At 40.5% G+C, this 22,483-nt stretch overlaps 2 protein-coding genes and 2 pseudogenes across 4 annotated transcripts in view; all 4 read left to right on the top strand.

Annotated features, from left to right (window-relative positions):
- Window positions 1-821: 821 nt before the first annotated feature.
- On the top strand, window positions 822-3,165 carry LOC311110219 (uncharacterized protein; the record flags this gene model as incomplete). Its single annotated transcript, XM_084188757.1, has 3 exons — window positions 822-931; window positions 1,183-1,296; window positions 3,072-3,165. Exons 1-3 carry the CDS (start codon window positions 825-827, stop codon window positions 3,163-3,165), a joined length of 315 nt encoding a protein of 104 aa, XP_084044883.1. The 5' UTR covers window positions 822-824.
- A 230-nt stretch (window positions 3,166-3,395) lies between these two features.
- Window positions 3,396-22,483, top strand: part of LOC311110135 (interferon-induced very large GTPase 1-like) — a 68,922-nt gene continuing 49,834 nt past the window's right edge. Inside the window, 7 exon segments of the mRNA XM_084188699.1 lie at window positions 3,396-3,663; window positions 5,018-5,060; window positions 5,259-5,528; window positions 5,653-5,919; window positions 6,144-6,413; window positions 9,523-9,792; window positions 10,882-11,151. Of these exon segments, the coding sequence (XP_084044825.1) occupies window positions 3,580-3,663; window positions 5,018-5,060; window positions 5,259-5,528; window positions 5,653-5,919; window positions 6,144-6,413; window positions 9,523-9,792; window positions 10,882-11,151 (1,474 nt within the window). The 5' untranslated portion in view covers window positions 3,396-3,579.
- LOC311110140 (up-regulator of cell proliferation-like) lies at window positions 14,403-20,402 on the top strand (annotated as a pseudogene). The gene is made up of 2 exons: window positions 14,403-14,641; window positions 16,166-20,402. The product of its transcript is annotated as an up-regulator of cell proliferation-like (transcript).
- On the top strand, window positions 20,259-20,796 carry LOC311110144 (interferon-induced very large GTPase 1-like; annotated as a pseudogene). The gene has a single exon. The product of its transcript is annotated as an interferon-induced very large GTPase 1-like (transcript).

The raw sequence follows: 22,483 nt of genomic DNA, 5'->3' as shown, positions 1-22,483 counted from the left end.
TCTTGCCACAGCTCGCATTGATGTGCCATCCTGGATGAGCTGCACTACCTGAGCCACTTGTGTGGGTTGTAGACTCCGTCTCATGCTACCACTAGAGTGAAAGCACCGTCAGCATTCAAAAGTGACCAAAACATCAGCCAGGAAGCATAGGAACTGAGAAGTGGTCTGTGGTCACCACCTGCAGAACCACTCCTTTATTGGGGGTGTCTTGCTAATTGCCTATAATTTCCACCTGTTGTCTATTCCATTTGCACAACAGCATGTGAAATGTATTGTCAATCAGTGTTGCTTCCTAACTGGACAGTTTGATTTCACAGAAGTGTGATTGACTTGGAGTTACATTGTTTTGTTTAAGTGTTCCCTTTATTTTTTTGAGCAGTGTACATATACAAATACACAGTGGCATGCCATGTATGGTCTTAGAGATATCGACCAAAAAACGAAAGTTCATTAGAAAGGACAAAAATGAATTGCTGGGTCTCAGGAGGATACGATAATACAACAAGAGGAGTTTACAGTGTATTGTGATTTTTACCAATGCATTTATCACTACGTGCTTAGGCTACAAAACACCAGAACAGGGCAGTTGTATTTTTGTGTCTACAATCTTGTATTTTCACAATTAAATTAGGCACAAAATGCATTACAGAATGACATTATAATGTCAATTTAAATCCCCAAAACAGCAGGCCAACGCTAGGCCTACTCTGCTTTTGTGTTTAAACGTTTTAATGTAATGGTATTCACTCTTTTTTATTTACAGATTGATATGGGACCAGACCAGTCCTCTTCAGGATTGTGAGGCCTCCTCTCTAAGAGTTATAATGAGTTATCATCAGGGGGCTGAGGGTGGAGCCATCCCTAAAGAAAGACAGAAGGATGGGTCACCAAACAAGGATCTTGATGAGACCATGGGCCCTGATATGAAGAGGTGTGTGTGTGTTTGTGTGTGTGCGCGCACAACTGCTCGTTGAAGACTTTTAGATCTGTATCCTGTTGAAAAGTAATGCATTTTTAGAAGGATACTGAGTTACTGCATAGTACATTTAACAGAAAATATGAAAGATTTGGTAAGCGTAAATGACTGAGGACAAACCAAGTCCAAAGGTAGTTCACTTCTATAATGCTGCATGTGATTTTAGTATTTACTAAAGGTTCATGTCTGTCTTGTGTTATTTGCAGTGTCCATCCAGAGATAGCCGAGTCTGTGTCCTCTGGTTGTTTATCAATGAAGAGTGGTGAATCAATGGTTCACTCTCTTCATGTCAAAGAGGGGGCCTCTTCACAAAGAAAAGGGTGAGTTTCTACATGTTACCAGGAAATAGAACAGTTATGTAGTACATGTAGTTGGCTAGAAGAGGAGAAGCTGCAATTCACATTACCGCTAACATTCATATTTAGAACCATCTCTATAATGAAGTGATAATGCCCGAGGCTACGGTAGGATATGAGGAAGCGCTGTGGGACTGAAGTTTTTAATGAAAATATGTAAATCATTATTTGAATATGTTGGTAACCCATCTCTATAATTAAGTGATAATGCAAGAGAAGCCGGTGTTTGGAGGATATATTGGCACGGATGTTGTTAGGCACGAAGACCGGCTTTGAGGGCATTATCACTTTTATACAATGGGTTACCAACATATTCAAATACTGATTTACATATTTTCATTAAAAACTTTATTTTGATGAATTTATTCATACTATTTCATCCTACCACAAGATAAAGTCCCGACACAAATCTAGGATTGCTACCCAACCCGGCTGGTCGTTCGTTCGTTCTATCGGTTCGGTTGCCAGAGACACGACCCAGTCGTTCAGTCTTTTTGTTCTGTATCTATGGACGCGACCCTGTCGTTCAGTCTTTTTGTTCTGTATCTATAGACGTGACCCAGTCGTTCAGTCTTTTTGTTCTATATCTATAGACGGACCCAGTCGTTCAGTCTTTTTGTTCTGTATCTATAGACGCGACCCAGTCATTCAGTCTTTTTGTTCTGTATCTATAGACGCGACCCAGTCGTTCAGTCTTTTTGTTCTGTATCTATGGACGCGACCCAGTCATTCGTTCTAAATGTTCCATTGCCATACTGGCTGGCAACGCTTTTATCCTTTGCTTGCTAGCTAGCCAACTACGGCTAATTTACAGTCACGTCAAACAGTGCAGCCAAAATAACAACAGTAGCTGCATTTGCATTTGTTTAAGCTGTTTTCTAGTGACATTTATTCGGATAAATCCATAACAATGAGCTAATGAGATGCAATTTCGCCTGGCATAGAGAATGTGCTCTCTCGTCAGGACACTGTTGGACAGAGGAGCTAGCCAACAACACAGCTACAGTAACACAATCACTTCAAACTGAAGCTGGAAAGACTGCAAACTAACTGCACTTTGTTTCGTTTTACCTTTTTTCAATTGACATTTCTTTGTATATATCCATAAAAATGATGCCAGCTGATTCATGATTTCGAATGTCTCGTCCCGACTCCCGACACGTTCATTACTATGGGACAGCAGGAGATTGAATTTGAATATTGAAACAATGTTGCAAATGTCGGAGAGACAGACAGCAAGGTTTATACAAATCTCCACTGTTGAAAACGAAATGTTAGTCTAAAAGAAATGTGAGATAATGTCTAGATGCTTTTTGTAGTGGAAATCAAGTTTATACATTGCCTGGCTGGGCTGATGAGACAGTGGATTGCGCAGTCAGATGGAACAGAGTAAATAGGCATTTTAATGTCAAAGATTTAGCCGGTGGCAACTTGTGGAATAGACACCAGATGGAATGCAGTTTTTACCAATCAGCATTCAGGATTAGACCCACCCGTTGTATAATTTAGTAATAACCACCTATAAGTGCAATTCTTCAGTTATCACATGGTTTTTACTTTTTCATGTTTAATGTTGCAGTGTAGAATAAACTTCACAGAAAATATTCTGTTCATCAATATATTTGATAAAGGATCAGAAGAATTTTACGTCTGTAGAAATGATTTAAACTAAAATTATGAATTCTGACTCAATATTCAATGTTGTATTATGTTGCATGACTCTCTTGTGCTGCTTGCAGGTCCCAACCAGAGATAGCAGAGTCTGTTTCATCTGGTTATTTATCAATGAAGAGTGACCAATCCATGGAACTCCCTTATAATTTGAAAGGGTAATATTTTACATAGTCCTTTGAGCCTATGTCATAATAATAACATTTTCTTAATTATTTGTGACTTAAGGTGAGACAAAAATGCACATAATGATGAGTAGGTTAACATGAGTTATATTATCAGGCCATTATGTGTTAAACTGAATGGGTCAGGTTCTTTTGATCAATGTATTTGATGAATGTTATTTTCCAATTCCCAACCAGGCCAGTAGAGGTACCCTGTGATATCTGCTCTGAGGTCCAAGCTGTGAAGTTCTGCCTAACCTGCACTCAGTCCTACTGTGAGACCCACGTTAGGAAGCACTACACAGTACCTAAACTACAGAGACACACCCTGGTGGAGGTGACTGGAGACCTGGAGGAGAGACTCTGTCAGGAGCACCACAGAGCTCTGGAGGTGTTCTGCAGGACAGACCAGATGCTGATCTGCTTGGAGTGTTCAGTGACAAAGCACAAAGGTCATGACACGATCATTGAAGAGATAAAACAAACAGGAAGACAGGTAATTGATTCCCCCCCTCATTGTACCTGAATATACACTGAATATACATGGTCAGAAGTATATGGACACCCCTTCAAATTAGTGTATTAGGCTATTTCAGCCACACCCGTTGCTGACAGGTGTATACAATTGAGTACACCGCCATGCAATCTCCATAGACAAACATTGACAGTAGAATGGCCTTACTGAAGAGCTCAGTGACTTTCAACGTGGCACCGTCATAGGATGCCACCTTTCCAACAAGTCAGTTTGTCAAATTTCTGCCCTGCTAGAGCTGCCCCGGTCAACTGTAAGTGCTGTTATTGTGAAGTGGAAACGTCTAGGAGCAACAATGGCTCAACCGCGAAGCGTTAGGCCACACAAGCTTACAGAACGGGACCACTGAGTGCTGAAGTGCGTAGAGCGTAAAAGTCGTAGGTCCTCAGTTGCAACACTCACTACCGAGTTCCAAACTGACTCTGGAAGCAACGTTAGCACAAGAACTGTTCATCGGGAGCTTCATGAAATGGGTTTCCATGGCAGAGCAGCCGCACACAAGCCTAAGATCACCATGCGCAATGCCAAGCGTCGGATAGAGTGGTGTAAAGCTGCCATTGGACTCTGGAGTGGTGGAAACGCATTCTCTGGAGTGATGAATCACGCTTCACTATCTGGCAGTCCAACAGACGAATCTGGGTTTGGCGGATGCGAGGAGAACACTACCTGCCCGAATGCATAGTGCCAACTGTAAAGTTTTGTGGACGAGGAATAATGGTCTGGGGCTGTTTTTCATGGTTCGGGCTAAGCCCCTTAGTTCCAGGGAAGGGAAATCTTAATGCTACAGCATACAATGACATTCTAGACGATTCTGTGCTTCCAACTTTGTGGCAACAGTTTGGGGAAGGCCCTTTCCTGTTTCAGCATGACAATGCCCCCGTTCACAAAGCGAGGTCCATACAGAAATGGTTTGTCGAGATCGGTGTGGAAGAACGTGACTGGCCTGCACAGAGCCCTGACCTCAACCCCATCGAACACCTTTGGGATGAATTGGAACGCAGACTGCGAGCCAGGCCTAATCGCCCAACATAAGTGCCTGACCTCACTAATGCCCTTGTGGCTGAATGGAAGCAAGTCCCCGCAGCAATGTTCCAGCATCTAGAGGAAACTCCATATTAAATCACATGATTTTGGAATGAGATGTTCGACGAGCAGGTGTCCACATACTATTGGCAATGTAGTGTAATTATTACAGAAGATTTGCTAATACTGTTAATTCAAGTTCATGCTACAAGCTTTGTCATTGCTTGTTTTGCAACATAAACATTTAGTTTTTTCAATGAAAAGATTGTTTCTTACTCTGTTTCCACTGCTGAAGACTTTTGATGGAGAGCAACGCCAAAGGCCAGAGTCAGTCGACGGTAAGTGCATGTACAATCAATAATTAATTAACCCAAAAGTTGTTCTTTGAGATCTTTAGTGATAGCTCATAACTTGTGAACAATGATGTACATAACGTTTGTAAAAAAGTATTTAAGATATAATTTGTTACTCCTATTCTGATATAAGTAAATTAGTATGCATTTGTGGTTCCAATTATGTCCGTTTTTTCTCTCCAGTGCTGCCCCCTCCTGGGAAAATCCAGGTCCTGTCAGTGAGATCAGACTCCGTGTCTCTGAGCTGGGGTTCTCCTGAGGGGCTGAAGGCACCACACATGTTCAGAGTGACCTGGGGGTGTGACCTGGGGGAAACGGACTCATCAAAAGTGAAAGGCGGGTATCATCTTAAAATAAGCAGTCTCCAACCTGGTGAAAAGTACCAGTTCAACGTGGCTACAGAGGGAGAAGATGGCAGACAAAGCAGATGTGTCTCAGCATCCCTATCCACAGGTAGAGAGTTTGGTTTTAGTCATGTTTTACTGACATACTTTGTTGTGTTTTAAGAGCGATATTGTTATGGACTCATCTGACAAGATGAAGATCTTCTTACAACTAATCTTGATTTTTGTTCCAGTGGTTCCACCCAGAGACTTAAAGGTAGACCATTTGGAAGAGACCTCCTTCACTCTCCACTGGTCCAAGGCTGAAGGAATGGAGAAAGTCCCACAACGCTTCCTCATATCCTACTGCAGCCCAGGAACAGACCTCCATGCAGAGAATACTAAAGACTGCCACAAAACATTCTCAAACCTGCAGCCTGGTACTGAGTACACCATCAGTGTCTCAACTGTACTGAAGAATGGGGAAGAGAGTGAACCTGTCTCTACAACTATCTGCACTAGTAAGAGATCTCCTCACCTTATTACAGTTCATCATCTTTACCAGAACAGACATTTTGCTATATTACAAATCAACTTCTATTGTGACTTCTGTTTTTAGCTTATTCCTTCCCACATTATAAGTGATTGCAAAGACATGTTTATCCCTGGCCTTATTCTACATTTTCTCCTGTAGTTTATTTCTGGAGTTAAACTATAGCACTGACAATAATGTATTTTCCCTTAGTACTTCCTGCTCCAGACCAGATTCATGTTGACTCAGTGGACACCACATCAGCTACTGTTAGCTGGAGCCAGCCACCAGGATTGGACCAAACCCAACATCATTACCAGATCTCCTACCGCTGTCCAGGGACAGAACCACACATCACTACCACATCTTCACACAGCATCACTCTCTCTGACCTGCAACCTGCTACTGAATACTCTGTCACTGTCTGCACTGAGTTGGAAAATGGAAAGCAAAGTCAACTGGTGTCTACAACCCTCACCACAGGTAAGTACCCTACTAAAGTATTACAGTGGCTTGCGAAAGTATTCACCCCCCTTGGCATTTTTCCTATTTTGTTGCCTTACAACCTGGAATTAAAATCGATTTTTGGGGGGTTTGTATCATTTGATTTAAACAACATGCCTACCACTTTGAAGAAACAAACAAGAAATAAGACAAAAAAACAGAACTTGAGCGTGCATAACTATTCACCCCCCCACCCCACCCAAAGTCAATACTTTGTAGAGCCACCTTTTGCAGCAATTACAGCTGCAAGTCTCTTGGGGTATGTCTCTATAAGCTTGGCACATCTAGCCACTGGGATTTTTGCCCATTCTTCAAGGCAAAACTGCTTCAGCTCCTTCAAGTTGGATGGGTTCCACTGGTGTACAGCAATCTTTAAGTCATACCACAGATTCTCAATTGGATTGAGGTCTGTGCTTTGACTAGGCCATTCCAACACATTTAAATGTTTCCACTTAAACCACTCGAGTGTTGCTTTAGCAGTATGCTTAGGGTCATTGTCCTGCTGGAAGGTGAACCTCTGTCCCAGTCTCAAATCTATGGAAGACCGAAACAGGTTTCTCTCAAGAATTTCCCTGTATTTAGCACCATCCATCATTCCTTCAATTCTGACCAGTTTCCCAGTCCCTGCCGATGAAAAACATCCCCACAGCATGATGCTGCCACCACCATGCTTCACTGTGGGGATTGTGTTCTGGGGGTGATGAGAGGTGTTTGGTTTGCGCCAGACATTTTCCTTGATGGCCAAAAAGCTCAACTTTAGTCTCATCAGACCAGAGTACCTTCTTCCATATGTTTGGGGAGTCTCCCACATGCCTTTTGGCGAAAACCAAGCGTGGTTGCTTATTTTTTTCTTTAAGCAATGGCTTTTTTCTGGCCACTCTTCTGTAAAGCCCAGCTCTGTGGAGTGTACGGCTTAAAGTGGTCCTATGGACAGATACTCTAATCTCCGCTGTGGAGCTTCGCAGCTCCTTCAGGGTTATCTTTGGTCTCTGTTGCCTCTCTGATGAATGCCCTCCTTGCCGTGAGTTTTGGTGGGCGGCCCTCTCTTGGCAGGTTTGTTGTAGTGCCATATTCTTTCCATTTTTAATAATGGATTTAATGGTGCTCCGTGGGATGTTCAAAGTTTCGGATATTTTTTTATAACCCAACCCTGATCTGTACTTCTCCACAACTTTGTCCCTGACCTGTTTGGAGAGCTCCTTGGTCTTCATGGTGCCCCTTGCTTAGTGGTGTTGCAGACTCTGGGGCCTTTCAGAACAGGTGTGTGTATATATACTGATATCATGTGACACTTAGATTGCACACAGGAGGACTTTATTTAACTAATTATGTGACTTCTGAAGGTAATTGGTTGTACCAGATCTTTATTTAGGGGCTTCATAGCAAAGGGGGTGAATACATATGCATGACCAATTTTCCGTAATTTATTTCTTAGATTTTTTTTAAACAAGTTATTTTCTTCATTTCACTTCACCAATTTTGACTATTTTGTGTATGTCCATTAAAAGGAAATCCAAATAAAAATCCATTTAAATTACAGGTTGTAATGCAACAAAATAGGAAAAACGCCAAGGGGGATTAACACTTTTTCAAGGCACTGTATGTCTGTTGTCAAACTGACTAGTTGTCAAAATCACTGTAATGTACATTACATAATCATAATGGATTTGTCAGCATGCAATGTAAAGGTACAGTATCTTTCCTGAGGAGATATTTATGATGGTGAATTCCCCAGATCTCATCGTGCTCTTAGGTGCTGAAATCAATCGAATGTATTTTTTATCATATTTGAATTCATGCTTTCCTCCATTCCTGTTAGTCATTATGTCAAGGAGTTGATCTGCCTCTGCTTGCTTAACTTTATCAGTAGTAGAGTGTAAAACACTTATTGTGTAGAGGATTTCTAATCACACCATTCTTTTCATTTATGTTTAAGTGATAAGGCATGATAACCTGGGGACTATAGTGTGAGTAACTCTTGACTAAGTGCTGTTCTTAGGAGGGTATCATTCATGATAATTTCCGGTTTCGAGGGTCTTATTGCTTTTATAAAACAGTTTCCAACATATTAAAAAAAGATTAACAACATGTTTTCATTAAATATATTGTACGTTTTGCTAATTTGTTACGTACTGTACATCTAGCAAATTCATGAAATATAATGTGAATTGTTAGCATTATTTTGGTAAGACAGCTGTGTATTGTGCCATTTCACAAGGTGTTGCTGAACTCATGAGTGGCATGATTGTCCATGTTGAAGTGGGCCTACAGGCCTATTTATTTGGCTAAACAGCTGTGCTTGGCTGCATCTCACTGTAATAGGCTGTAGGCTATGTTTTGGCTCTTTGGATCTCCATTCACCTGTTGTTTACTGCGTTTGTTTACTGTTAATGTAACTAGCCTGAATATAGATGGTGTCATGCCTTTATCGATCTGATATTAATGATACTTGGCCTACTACTTGTTACCCCTGTTTTGTTCTGTTCCCAATCATTCGTTCACATTTGCAGTTGGGTTGGTATTCTAAGCCAAACTTTTCAGTATTTTTCTTGCATTGCATGAATAACTAGGCTACAACTTTCAGCATTTAGTTAGCATTATTTTGGTAAGACAGCTGTGTGTACGGTGCATTCACATAGGCTGTTTGTAATAGGTGAATTACCCTATCTATCTGGCAGCCTGTATTCTTTACCAAAACAGCATTGCTGTAGGGCGCTGTCCATTGTGCTGATACAGAACAGCAGAGATAGGCTAACGATTTCAAAAGCATGCATTGATCTCAGTCTCGACATTTTAACTTTATGTTTATTGTGGTATAACGTGATTATTTAAGCAGAAATCAATATAATTCCAATGCAAGAACGCCCAAAAAACGTATCCCCCGCGTCGCAGAGGAAACTCTTCATTTTTGTTACATTACAAATCCAACTTTTGTTGTGTGACTTATGTTTTTAGCATATTTCTTACCCGTATCAAAAGGAATTGCAAGCCGGCCTTTTCTACTTTTCGACTACTATTCAACTTTTTCCTCCTGTAGTATATTTCTAGAGATAAACTGTAATCCTGACATTAATGTATTTTCCCTTAGTACTGCCTGCTCCAGACCAGATTAATGTTGACTCAGTGGACACCACATCAGCTGCTGTTAGCTGGAGCCAGCCACCAGGATTAGACCAAACCCAACATCATTACCAGATCTCCTACCGCTGTCCAGGGACAGAACCAAACATCGGTACCACATCTTCACACAGTATCACTCTCTCTGACCTGCAACCTGCTACTGAATACTCTGTCACTGTCTGCACTGAGTTGGAAAATGGAAAGCAAAGTCAACTGGTGTCTACAACCCTAACCACAAGTAAGTACCCTACTTGAGTATTATGTCTGTTGTCAAACTGACTAGTTGTCAAAATCACTGTAATAGTCATTAAATAATCATAATGGATTTGTCAGCATGCAATGTAAAGGTACAGTATCTTTCCTGAGGAGATATATATGATGGTGAATTCCCCAGATCTCATCGTGCTCTTAGGTGCTGAAATCAATCGAATGTATTTTTTATCATATTTGAATTCATGCTTTCCTCCATTCCTGTTAGTCATTTTGTCAAGGAGTTGATCTGTCTCTGCTTGCTTACAACTTTATCAGTAGTACAGTGTAAAACACTTATTGTGTAGAGGATTTCTAATCACACCACTCTTTTCATTTATGTTTAAGTAATAACTTGATAACCTGGGGACTATAGTGTGAGTAACTCTTGACTAAGTGCTGTTCTTAGGAGGGTATCATTCATGATAATTTCCGGTTTCGAGGGTCTTATTGCTTTTATAAAACGGTGCCAATATTTAAAAAAAGATTATCAACATGTTTTCATTAAAAATATTGTACGTTTTGCTAATTCGTTACATCCTGTACATCTAGCAAATTCATGAAATATAAAGGGAATTGTTAGCATTATTTTTGTAAGACAGCTGTGTGTACGGTGCATTCACATAGGCTGTTTGCAATAGGTGAATTACCCTATCTATCTGGCAGCCTGTATTCTTTACCAAAACAGCATTGCTGTAGGGCGCTGTCCATTGTGCTGATACAGAACAGCAGAGATAGGCTAAAGATTTCAAAAGCATGCGTTGATCTCAGAGTCTCGACATTTTAACTTTATGTTTATTGTGGTATAACGTGATTATTTAAGCAGAAATCAATATAATTCCAATGCAAGAACGCCCAAAAAACGTATCCCCCGCGTCGCAGAGGAAACTCTTCATTTTTGTTACATTACAAATCCAACTTTTGTTGTGTGACTTATGTTTTTAGCATATTTCTTACCCGTATCAAAAGGAATTGCAAGCCGGCCTTTTCTACTTTTCGACTACTATTCAACTTTTTCCTCCTGTAGTATATTTCTAGAGATAAACTGTAATCCTGACATTAATGTATTTTCCCTTAGTACTGCCTGCTCCAGACCAGATGAATGTTGACTCAGTGGACACCACATCAGCTGCTGTTAGCTGGAGCCAGCCACCAGGATTGGACCAAACCCAACATCATTACCAGATCTCCTACCACTGTCCAGGGACAGAACCACACATCACTACCACATCTTCACACAGCATCACTCTCTCTGACCTGCAAGGTGGTACACAGTACTCTGTCACTGTCTGCACTGTGTTGGAAAATGGAAAGGAAAGTCAACTGGTGTCAACAACCCTCACCACAAGTAAGGAAATACCCTACTTAAGTATTATTTCTAGTGTCAAATTTTTTCAAATCACTCTAATGTACATTAAATAATCATAATGGATTTGTCAGCATGCAATGTATAACTCTTGAAAATATAGTCTGGGCAAAAGCCAGTTGTTAGTTATCCTCCTTGCCTCTTCTTGTAAAGTTGTATTTTGAAGCACACTTTTTTCTACAAGCCCCAGGTGTGTTGGTCTACTGCTGTTGACTTCTTTATCTTCTAGAAGTCCTGCTCACTGATGGCTGCATGGTGCATTGTCTTGTCCTTCCCATGTCGCTGCAGTTGCTTAACGGTGCCCACTAAGATGTTGTTGGATGTCGTGAACTCTGAGTCTTTCATTAGACACCAGGAAAGGCTCTGAGGGGGGTCGTTATGCAGTGGTTTAACTCGGCACAGAGACCCGTGTAGCTGCTCAGCCCGTACATTTAACCCTTAATATTCCTCACAGTGCCATAAAACTCCCACAGAATATTATTCAACCCTTCTTTTGCAGTTGTCTCAAAAGAGAAAGTTGTCTCCTTTTCACATAGCCAGTCCATGAAACATCTCAGCCCAGTTTGTCTACTTGACTGTGTTGGCTTCATTATGGCTCTTTTCCAGGGGTTTATGTAGCACTATATTGAATAAATCCAATATGGTATCTACTTATGCACTCTAATATAGAGCTCTTACCAAGTCAATCCTTTCTGGAATGAGCAGAGAAAAGGAAGAGGAGGAAGTAGTGAGGCGGAGGGGGTGAGGGGGGTTTGGGGGGGTGGGGGGGGGTGAATAGTTATGCACGCTCAAGTTTTCTGCTTTTTTGTTTCACAATAAAAAATATATTGCATCTTCAAAGTGATAGGCATGTTGTGTAAATCAAATGATACAAACCCCCCCCAAAAAAACAATTTTAATTCCAGGTTGTAAGGCAACAAAATATGAAAAATGACAAGGCGGGTGAATACTTTCGCAAGCCACTGTAGCCGTGGTTACATACATAACCCTTTATCTCCACCTGTGCGTGCCAGTTGGTTATTTTGGGATTTCCTCCCCCTCCCATATCCTGTTCCCACCATACTTTTAAATCCATGTCTCCCCAAATGTTAAAATTAATTATTTACATTTACATTACATTTACGTCATTTAGCAGACGCTCTTATCCAGAGCGACTTACAAATTGGTGCATTCACCTTATAGCCAGTGGGATAACCACTTTACAATGTTTTTTTTAATATTTTTTTTTTTATATTTTGTTTAATGTATTTTTTTATTTTTTTTGGGGGGGGGGAACTCCTCCATGTTTTGTTTGTGTTTGTAGTAGCCGCACTGCGCTGGTCTATTAATTAATAGAATTCTGAGTGTTTACAGGTTTCCAAGGTGAATTATTAGTTTCATGTTCATTCCCTAGGCTAGCCTACTACGGAGATCACAAAATAATTGCAACAGTAGGCAGGTTTGCATTGACCCCATTGTCTTATGTCAGATGGCATCACTCCTACGGGACGCTCGTCCCTCAATCGATCAGTGCAGGTAGAATCAACTCGCTATCTGACATGAGACAATGCGTTGTTCTGTGTTTATTCTACAAAAGCAATGTCGCAAATGAAAACATTGCGACATGTGTAATGGCAACAGCTATAGGAAAAATGTTCTAAAGATCGACAACTTCTGTATCCGTTCGACGGGTGGATTTTTATTTTGTCTAACTTTCTTTATTGCAAAACATTCTAATTGAAACGGTGTTTTTGGGAAAAAATTATGATTGCAGAATAAATTTGAAGGTACGCGGGGCACGTGATGTCATCGCATAACTATGAAGCACCGTCTACATTTAATTCTAAATGCTTTCTGCTAAATCCATTTTTCTATAAAAATGTTTCTTTGCAGGACAAGGATTGTCTTAACTTTCAAGAATGACTGAATTGCTTCACTTTGCTTTTCTGGTTGGCTGGTTGCAAGTTTCAACATCCAATTATTTCAGATCTACGCTAAAGGACTGCAATTTTCACTGATAGAAATCCTATTAAATTACTACTATTTCTATTGCTATTCTATGGTTTCACTATGGTATAGACTGTGATAATTATTAAAAAATATTAGTCAATTCTTGCATTCTATCCATGCTGGCTTTAGTGGGCTACCTGAGACATGAAACAGATATGTCGAAAGGGCATACAATTCTTCAACCAATAACATTTTACCTAGCTTGATAAGCTAGCTAACATTGCTAATAATAAAGTTAGCTATATGCCTAACATTGACAATATGGTCAAACTAGCTACATTATACACATTGACAAGGTTGTAGTTGTCAAATTTTTTCTTTGTTGTCATCTTTTGGTTGAAAAGTTAAAAGGTCAGTGGTGAAACGTCACAACTCAGCAACTCGGGCAGTTTCCCCACTTGTAATTCCAACATGGAGGGTCATTCAAGTAAAACTTCCCAGTCGATACTAGGAATTTCCAATAACTCTGATAGCATGGAAACACGGCATTATTCGTTTTTTACTACAATATTTTGTTTTATATGTGACGTCATTACGTCAAGCTGGTTTTATCAAGACAGGGTCGTTCAATGGAAACACACCCTAGCAGGCACTTGTCACATCTATTTTCTATGCAAACTTTCTAAATGTCGTCAAAAAATCACTGGACAAGTTAATGGAAACGTAGATACTGTTGCACAGGTCGTAAAGGTTTAGACAAACCCCAACTGTTGCAAACCAAATCCTAGCACAGTACCATGGGATTGTGGGGAATAATGCCGCATTCACATAGTTGGAACTAGGAACCTCAAAGTTAAAATGAACGTAGAGCTTCCTATTGGTTGATTCATCTTTCTGCAACGAGTTAGCAAGTTGGAAATGTCCAAGTTTCCTAGTTCCGACTAGCACATGAATGAGGCTTTACTCTCTGCTATCAACCAATCAGCATCCAGGATCCAAACCAGTTTTATAATTCTTTATTTTTGTTGTGGTGGCAACAATTTAGCAGTGTTGCAAACACTATTACTAAATGAATATAGCAGAAACCCTTCCTTTTTGTTACACTACAAATACAACTTCTGTTGTGTGACTTCTGTTTTTAGCTTATTTCTTCCCATATCAAAAGGAATTGCAAGCTAACCTTTTCTACTTTTCAACTACTATTCTACTTTTCCTCCTGTAGTTTATTTCTGTAATTAAACTGTAGCACTAACAAAAATGTATTTTCCCTTAGTACTGCCTGCTCCAGGCCAGATTAATGTTGACTCAGTGGACACCACATCAGCTGCTATTAGCTGGAGCCAGCCACCAGGATTGGACCAAACCCAACATCATTACCAGATCTCCTACCACTGTCCAGGGACAGAACCACACATCACTACCACATCCTCACACAGCATCACTCTCTCTGACATGCAGAGTGGTACTCAGTACTCTGTCACTGTCTGCACTATGCTGAAGAATGGAAAGCAAAGTCAACTTGTGTCAACAACCCTCACCACAAGTAAGGAAGTACACTACTTAAGTATTGTCTGGGCAAAAAACTGGTTTAATCAACTGTATTTTAACATAATTTGTCAATGTATTGTGACATGGAATCTACATGGAAAATACATTGCATTTGAAAAAAGTTATCAACAATCTGTTGTTTTGAGGAAAAAAACTATACCACAGGATTGTCATCATGGTAACCACATTTCAACATAGATAACCCTTTTGTAAAATATGTTGAATTTGAACTTTTTAAAACAACGGCTGGGCAGCACCTCCTACTGGAGAATTGATCTACCCTTTTGTCTCCAAGGGTTTTAACCTTCTTCTCTGTGATATTTGTCACTGACCAAAAAATTTGTAAAAAAACAGGACTAAATCATATCAAACTCTATTTAAAGTGAATTTAACGTTTGATTTAGTCATGTACTTTAACTTAGATTTTTTGGTTGAGATGGAGACGTGAATCCAACATATCACTGATTAATTTGTAGACAAACTGTAATTAAAGCCAGACAGTGGCAAAGATGGAACTATCCAGGCAGAAGATAAATCACCTTGAAATGTTGCTATTTGATTGCGTTGACAACCAAACACAATTCCATATTCCTTTTGAAATACAATAAATTGCCTATTAACTTGACGTCTTTAACTCAACCAAATTTAAAGGATGGGATTAAGCCAGTTGTTCAAATGGAATTTGGTTGTGCTTTTAGATGGTTGAAAGCATAGTGATAACACATTGGGAATTCAACTACATTTTGGCTGTCTTTTTGAGTGGGTGATTATAGGTGGTAATCTCATTGATCAACGTCTCAACCAAATACTACCCAATTATCCACGTTGAAATGATGTGGTGGCCCAGTGGGTAGTTATCAAAATGACTCTATGAACTACCGTAATTTTCGGACTATAAACCGCACCTTTTTTCATATTTTTCGACCCTGCGGCTTATATAACGGTGCGGCTAATCTATGGATTTTTACAGCTAACGGCCACTAGAAGACCTCCTAAATCTATGGATTTTACAGGTTACAGTCCACCAACTTTAACTCTATGGGCTCCATGACCGGTCCGCGCCCCCCACCTTTAAGCGGCGGGCTCCAGCAGGAAAAGCTGGAGGCCGGAAAAGAGTGAGACAGGTAGAGCGCAAAATTAAAAGTGGAACCGAGAGTGGTACGAGAGACAGAACGAGAGACAGAACGAGAGCAAGACAGACAGACATTACGAGAGCGAGACAGTTTGTCTCTTTCCCGACAATCCCCTCTGTGCACGAACCCTTACATATGGTAATTAAACATTAAAACACCTGCGGCTTATAGTCCAGTGCGGCTTATATATGTACGCATCATTCAATATCATTCAATTTAGCTGCTGCGGCTTATACTCCGGTGCGCCTTATAGTGCGGAAAATACGGTAATCATAAAGCATGTGTCAGCATGGGATGTAAAGGTACAGTATCTTCACTGATAAGAAATATATGATGGTGATTTCCCTGGATCTTTCCTATTTCCTAATCTTCCTTTCTATTTACAGAACCCTGTCTCATGGAGCTGTTGTCAAAGACTGGACTAGAAGATCATTATGAATACAAGCTGACGTTAAGTACTGTCCTTGAGATAAATGCTAATACTACATCAGATGAACCACTTACCACTATGCAGTCACTTCCAGGGGCCTTCCTTAAGAAATTAATGATGGCAAATGTGAATGCTAGGAGTGTCAAATGTCTGACCACTGACCAGGAAGTTCCATATTATGGAGCAGACAATCTGGACACTGACTCTGATACCAGCAATGTCATTAATCCACTGGACCTGATTACAGCCCTGTTTCTGTGCTCAGATGGTTTCCTGCAGCAGGAGATGGTCCAGAAAATGTCAATGTGTCAGTTTGCTGTTCCTCTCCTGCTGCCAAACTGTGACACAGAACAAAGCACTTTGATGCTGTGGGCCTTGAGGGACATAGTGAAGAAGTTTAGACCCTCTTCACAAACGGCCACAAATGCTTTTGTGGAGGAGAGAATAGTTCTCTCTGATATTCCTATGGTGTCTTTTGTTAGGCTAGGAGAGAGCAGCTTGTCCAAGTCTCAGATTTTGAACAAGTTGCTTAGTAACCCTCAACAGTACCATGATACATTTGTTCATCATGATATGGAATGTGGCGATGTCCCTCGGCAAATCTCAGATGGTCTAGTTGAAATCAGCTGGTACTTTCCATGTGGGAACAGAAACATAGACATGTTCACTAAGCCTGTGGCTGTTGCCAATCTCAGAGGAGACATCAGGTCCTTTGAAACACAGTTCTCCTTTCTGTGTCAAACATCAGCTGCAGTTTATATTTTCATTGATGATTTCGAGGCAGATCTCAGGGTTTTGGAAGGAACAAGCACAAAAGCAGAGTTATTTCTGGTTGTCAACTCTCAGAGAAAAACATTCACGGTGGACACATTGAAGAAAATGATCACAAAACACAGTATCAACCCAACAAATGTGATTGTGAAAAAGAAGCAGAATGATGCAGAACTTGTCAAAACCCTGCAGTCAACTGTGGGTGACATCATCAAAAAAAGTAAAAACAGATGGACAATTGAAAACATGGCTGCCGTGGCTCATCAGATGGGGATTCTGATTGATGAAGACGGTGAGTGTCAGAGTGCCAGGACGATGGCAGATGAAATCACCAGGAAAATCACAGACACAATTAAATTCAAAGATGAACAGCTACCCTTACAAGGCCAAATCTGGAAAGAGCTTTCCCAGTTGGAAAAGGAGAGGTGTAGGCTGAGAAAAGCAGGGGATGCAGACATTGAACACTACAAGAGCTGTCTGAAGAAAAAGGAGGAGGAATTGAGAAAGAAGCAAAATCAATTTGAAATGTCAGATGCAATGGTAAGCTTCATTTCAGGATTGTCAAGTTCAGGAGTTGAGCGATCCTATTTCCTCAAATGGATGCGGATAAATCTGGACAATCTGTCACGGCAGAACCTGTCTGCTTTGCGGGACCGGTACAAAGATCTTTGCCAACATTCTCCGGAGAAAAAAGACGACATTAAAGATTTGGATAAGCAATTATCTGACTGTTCCTTAGGTCTGGAACACTTCATGCGTGACTTGGGCCAGTTATATGAAGCTGCCTGCTCCCTCCCTGAAAGTAGACTACAAAGGAAACAGATGGAACATCTCCCTGGGTTGTGTGCTCAGATGCTGTTGGATGGCTCCCCTGTTGAGCTTGTGGATGGAGATGCATCAAATATCCCTCTAAAATGGATATCAGCTGTACTGACTCAGCTTCATACTCTTGTCCAATCCAACAGCAAGATCCGGGTGGTCTCAGTTTTAGGGGTCCAAAGCACTGGGAAGTCCACTCTCCTCAACACCATGTTTGGGGTCCAGTTTGCTGTCAGCAGTGGAAGATGCACCAGAGGGGCCTTCATGCTACTGATAAAAGTCAACAAAGAACTCAAGGAGGAGCTGAAATGTGACTTCATCATGATCATTGACACAGAGGGATTGAAATCACTAGAGCTGGCTCAACTAGATGATAGCCATGAACATGACAATGAATTGGCCACACTGGTGATTGGACTCAGTGATGTTACAATTATCAACATCGCCATGGAGATCTCCACAGAGATGAAAGACATTCTACAGATTGTTGTTCATGCTTTTATCAGGATGAAGGAAGTGGGGAAGAAGCCAGTATGTCATTTTGTGCACCAGAATGTGTCAGACATGTCTGCTCATGACAACAACATGAGGGACAGGAAGAAGTTGTTGGAACAGTTGGATGAAATGACCCTGGCAGCAGCCAGAATGGAGAAGAAGGAGAATGTTACCAAGTTTACTGACGTGATGGACTATGATCCAGACACAAGCAGCTGCTACATCCCAGGACTCTGGCATGGGTCTCCCCCGATGGCTCCAGTCAATGCTGGCTACAGTGAGGCTGTGTACAGCTTCAAGAAGACCTTGATGAAAGATTTCAGAATCTGTCAGAGACATGATGATTTGACACATTTCCTGAAGTTGACACAAAGGTTGTGGGAGTCTGTAAAATTTGAGAAATTAATCTTTAGTTTCAGAAACTGCTTGGTTGCAGATGCATACTCCAGATTATGCTTGGAGTACAATGGTTGGGAATGGGCCTTCCAGAAAGAGATGTATAAATGGATGGTGGGTGCTGAAACTAAAATGTCCAATATTGGCATGACAGATCAATATTCCCAGATGTCCATAAGAGATGTGCTAAAAGACTTGATGAGAGAAGCATCTGAGAAGCTGTCAGAGGGAGAAAAGGAAATCCAAGACAATCTAGTAAAGTACTTTGAAAAGCAAGATGGCCATGTCAATCTGGTGGAAAAATACAAGGAGGACTTTGTGTCTAGTGCTAAAACACTGAGACGAGAGACAGAAAACACAGTGAGGAACAAACTGCAAGGAGCAGTTGAAGAGGGAATGACAGAACTGAACAACATCAAGAGCTCTCAGACAAGTACAATGGAAAAGAAGGTTCTGACTCTGCTGCAGAACTGTAGACAGAACAAATCTGATCTATCAGATGAGGCCCTCAGTAAAGAGTTTGAAAACATGTGGAGGAACACACTGTCTGAGATACACTTCAAAGGACTCCCAAGAAGAGATGTGGCTCAAGATGCCTTCCTCATGTTACGTGATAATCTGTTAACGAGGGGGAGTCATGCCAACAAGATGTTGTTTGGAAACAGTCTGGTGGATTGTGGGAGAAAAGCCTTTGTTTTGGAATTAGGGAGTGCGTGGCAGCAGGCTAAAAGCATAGCAAAGTACGGGGATCCCGACCATCACAGGAAGAAACTACAAGATCTCTGTGATGACATCATAAAACAGTGTCAGGAGTTTATAACCCAGAGGGTGAAAAGCAAAACCGATTACCATGACACTCACATCAAAGAACTGCTTAGAATAATTGACAAAACATTGCAACAACACACACAAGTTAAAGCCAGTGAGGAATGTGAGGGTTCTCTCAAACAACACATCTGTGGCAAAGCAGCCATAGAGTTTCAGAAGATGCATGATGATTTTATTGAAGTCAATGACCCAAGGAAATGTCTGGAAAAGTCTAAGAACAAGTACCTTACTGAGTTCAGAGACTTGTTTCATAACCAACCAGTGTCTAAAGAAAGCTAAGGACTTCACAAAGCTCTGTCTAGAGCCAGCTGTACAGGATTATGTGACCAGATTGATTGGTCCTGATGTGGTTGATGAAGTGAAGACCGGTAAAGGGTCAGAGGATTACAGCACCCGAGGAGCTTTCCAGTTCTCCATTTTGAAACAGCTCCTGGCTGATGAAGGATATGAGAAATATTGAGAGTACATTAACCATTATGAAAGGTTTGTGAAGGACTGGCTGTTTGACCAAATTGTCCAACGACTTTCAAAGGAGAACAGTCTTAAGAAACTAGAGATAAAACATCTGTCAGAGGTAGTCAAATTCATAATTGCTGCCATTTCAAATGTCAGCAATACAGCTTTTGTAAATGATATCAAGATATTCATTGATATTTTTTGCAATGCTCTTGGAGAGAAGCATTCTTAAATATGCAAACACATAACAGTTTGCTGAATACCTCACATAGTTTGTGGGAGAAATGAAGCAGTCACTGGCAGCTGAGTACGAAAAGGGAGGAGACATCAAAGAAAGACTCAGATCTCTTCCATTCAAGCCTCACGACGAGATGTTCACCAGTCTGTTTGGCTGTGGGAAGCAATGTCCCTTCTGTGGTGTGCCTTGTGAAGCAGGGGGGATAGAGCACAACAAACACCATTCCTCCATTCACCGTTCACAAGGTATCTGTGGTTATAGGGATACTTATTCACAGAAATTAGTAATTGAGATATGTTAATCTCTTGTGGTTAGTTGCAAAGCAACATTCTCCAATGCTGTGACTGGAGGAAAGGTTCACCCCTACAAGGACTACCAGACATATTACCCTGACTGGATCATAACTTGTGATGCCAGCGTGGAGGCGTCAGACTACTGGAAGTATGTGATGGCCACATTCCATAAGAGAATCGTTGATGAAGTAAAGGCACGTCCTGCTGATATCCCAGGGGACTGGAAGGCATTAACACCTGATGATGCAATGAGAAGCTTAAAAATGTCATTCAACATGAAATGAAGTACTATATAATGACTTCTTAACCAAAAACATGATTTACTTTTCATAGACTTAACAACCAGGAATGACATATCACAGAATCAACATATGTAGAGCCAGTTGTCTCAATAACGTTTTTGAAATAATGTGCAGATCCGGCAATACCCAATGGAATTTTGAAAATAAAAAATGCAGCATGAAAAATATATTTATTCTATATGCATTCAGAAACTATATGACATCTTAGCAATTCACAGATCTGATGTTCCATAATGAAATACATAGCTAACACTTTGAATTTAATGTGAAAGGAATAACATTTTCTCATCAGATGTAGATGTAAGCAAAGCGCTTTAAGGAAATTCAGAAATCCTACAAATAAGAAAAGTCAAGATGAACACCAACAGGTTAACCAACAGATTCAGTGTTTTACTTGATAATGTCCATAAATAAACACAATACACAGGTAAATAAGGAGCTAGTCTGACATTGTTCATTTAGTTTCAATTATAATAAAAATATTTATCTCATTTACTTACCATCTAACCTATGGCTTGATATGCCTTGATCACATATTAATGATTAGACGGGACTGGGTTCAGTGGGAAACTGTTGGCTTGGCTTTTGTTTTTATATTACGCTTTGCGTTTTCATCCTTTCATCCGTTTTCATACTTTCACCAATTTACTTAATGAAAAATGATTACTTACTAAGTAGATAAAACATGTTTTTATTGGACCACACCTTAATAGTGATTTGTTCAATGACGTGGCCAGTTTTGAAGGTATTTCCCAGCGTCAATCTATTCAATGATGATTTTATTTTTAATGACGTTGATAACAATGATTTTATGATGATTTTATGTTTGTTGTTGATGATGATGATTTTCTTCTTGCTGATGATAATTGCATTTTTTTGTTAAAGATGATTACATTTTTGCTATTGATTATTACATTTGTGTAGTTCATGACAACAAGTATGGTGGTTACAGTGGGGGGAAAAAGTATTTAGTCAGCCACCAATTGTGCAAGTTCTCCCACTTAAAAAGATGAGAGAGGCCTGTAATTTTCATCATAGGTACACGTCAACTATGACAGACAAATTGAGAAAAAAAAATCCAGAAAATCACATTGTAGGATTTTTAATGAATTTATTTGCAAATTATGGTGGAAAATAAGTATTTGGTCACCTACAAACAAGCAAGATTTCTGGCTCTCACAGACCTGTAACTTCTTCATTAAGAGGCTCCTCTGTCCTCCACTCGTTACCTGTATTAATGGCACCTGTTTGAACTTGTTATCAGTATAAAAGACACCTGTCCACAACCTCAAACAGTCACACTCCAAACTCCACTATGGCCAAGACCAAAGAGCTGTCAAAGAACACCAGAAACAAAATTGTAGACATGCACCAGGCTGGGAAGACTGAATCTGCAATAGGTAAGCAGCTTGGTTTGAAGAAATCAACTGTGGGAGCAATTATTAGGAAATGGAAGACATACAAGACCACTGATAATCTCCCTCGATCTGGGGCTCCACGCAAGATCTCACCCCGTGGGGTCAAAATGATCACAAGAACGGTGAGCAAAAATCCCAGAACCACACGGGGGGACCTAGTGAATGACCTGCAGAGAGCTGGGACCAAAGTAACAAAGCCTACCATCAGTAACACACTACGCCGCCAGGGACTCAAATCCTGCAGTGCCAGACGTGTCC

Source organism: Coregonus lavaretus, assembly GCF_964263955.1.
Source record: "Coregonus lavaretus genome assembly, contig: SUPER_35_unloc_2, whole genome shotgun sequence".
In the NCBI taxonomy this organism is placed as follows: Eukaryota; Metazoa; Chordata; class Actinopteri; order Salmoniformes; family Salmonidae; genus Coregonus; species Coregonus lavaretus.
Note: the sequence above shows the minus strand (reverse complement) of the source record. Positions and strands in the feature narration are given on the sequence as shown.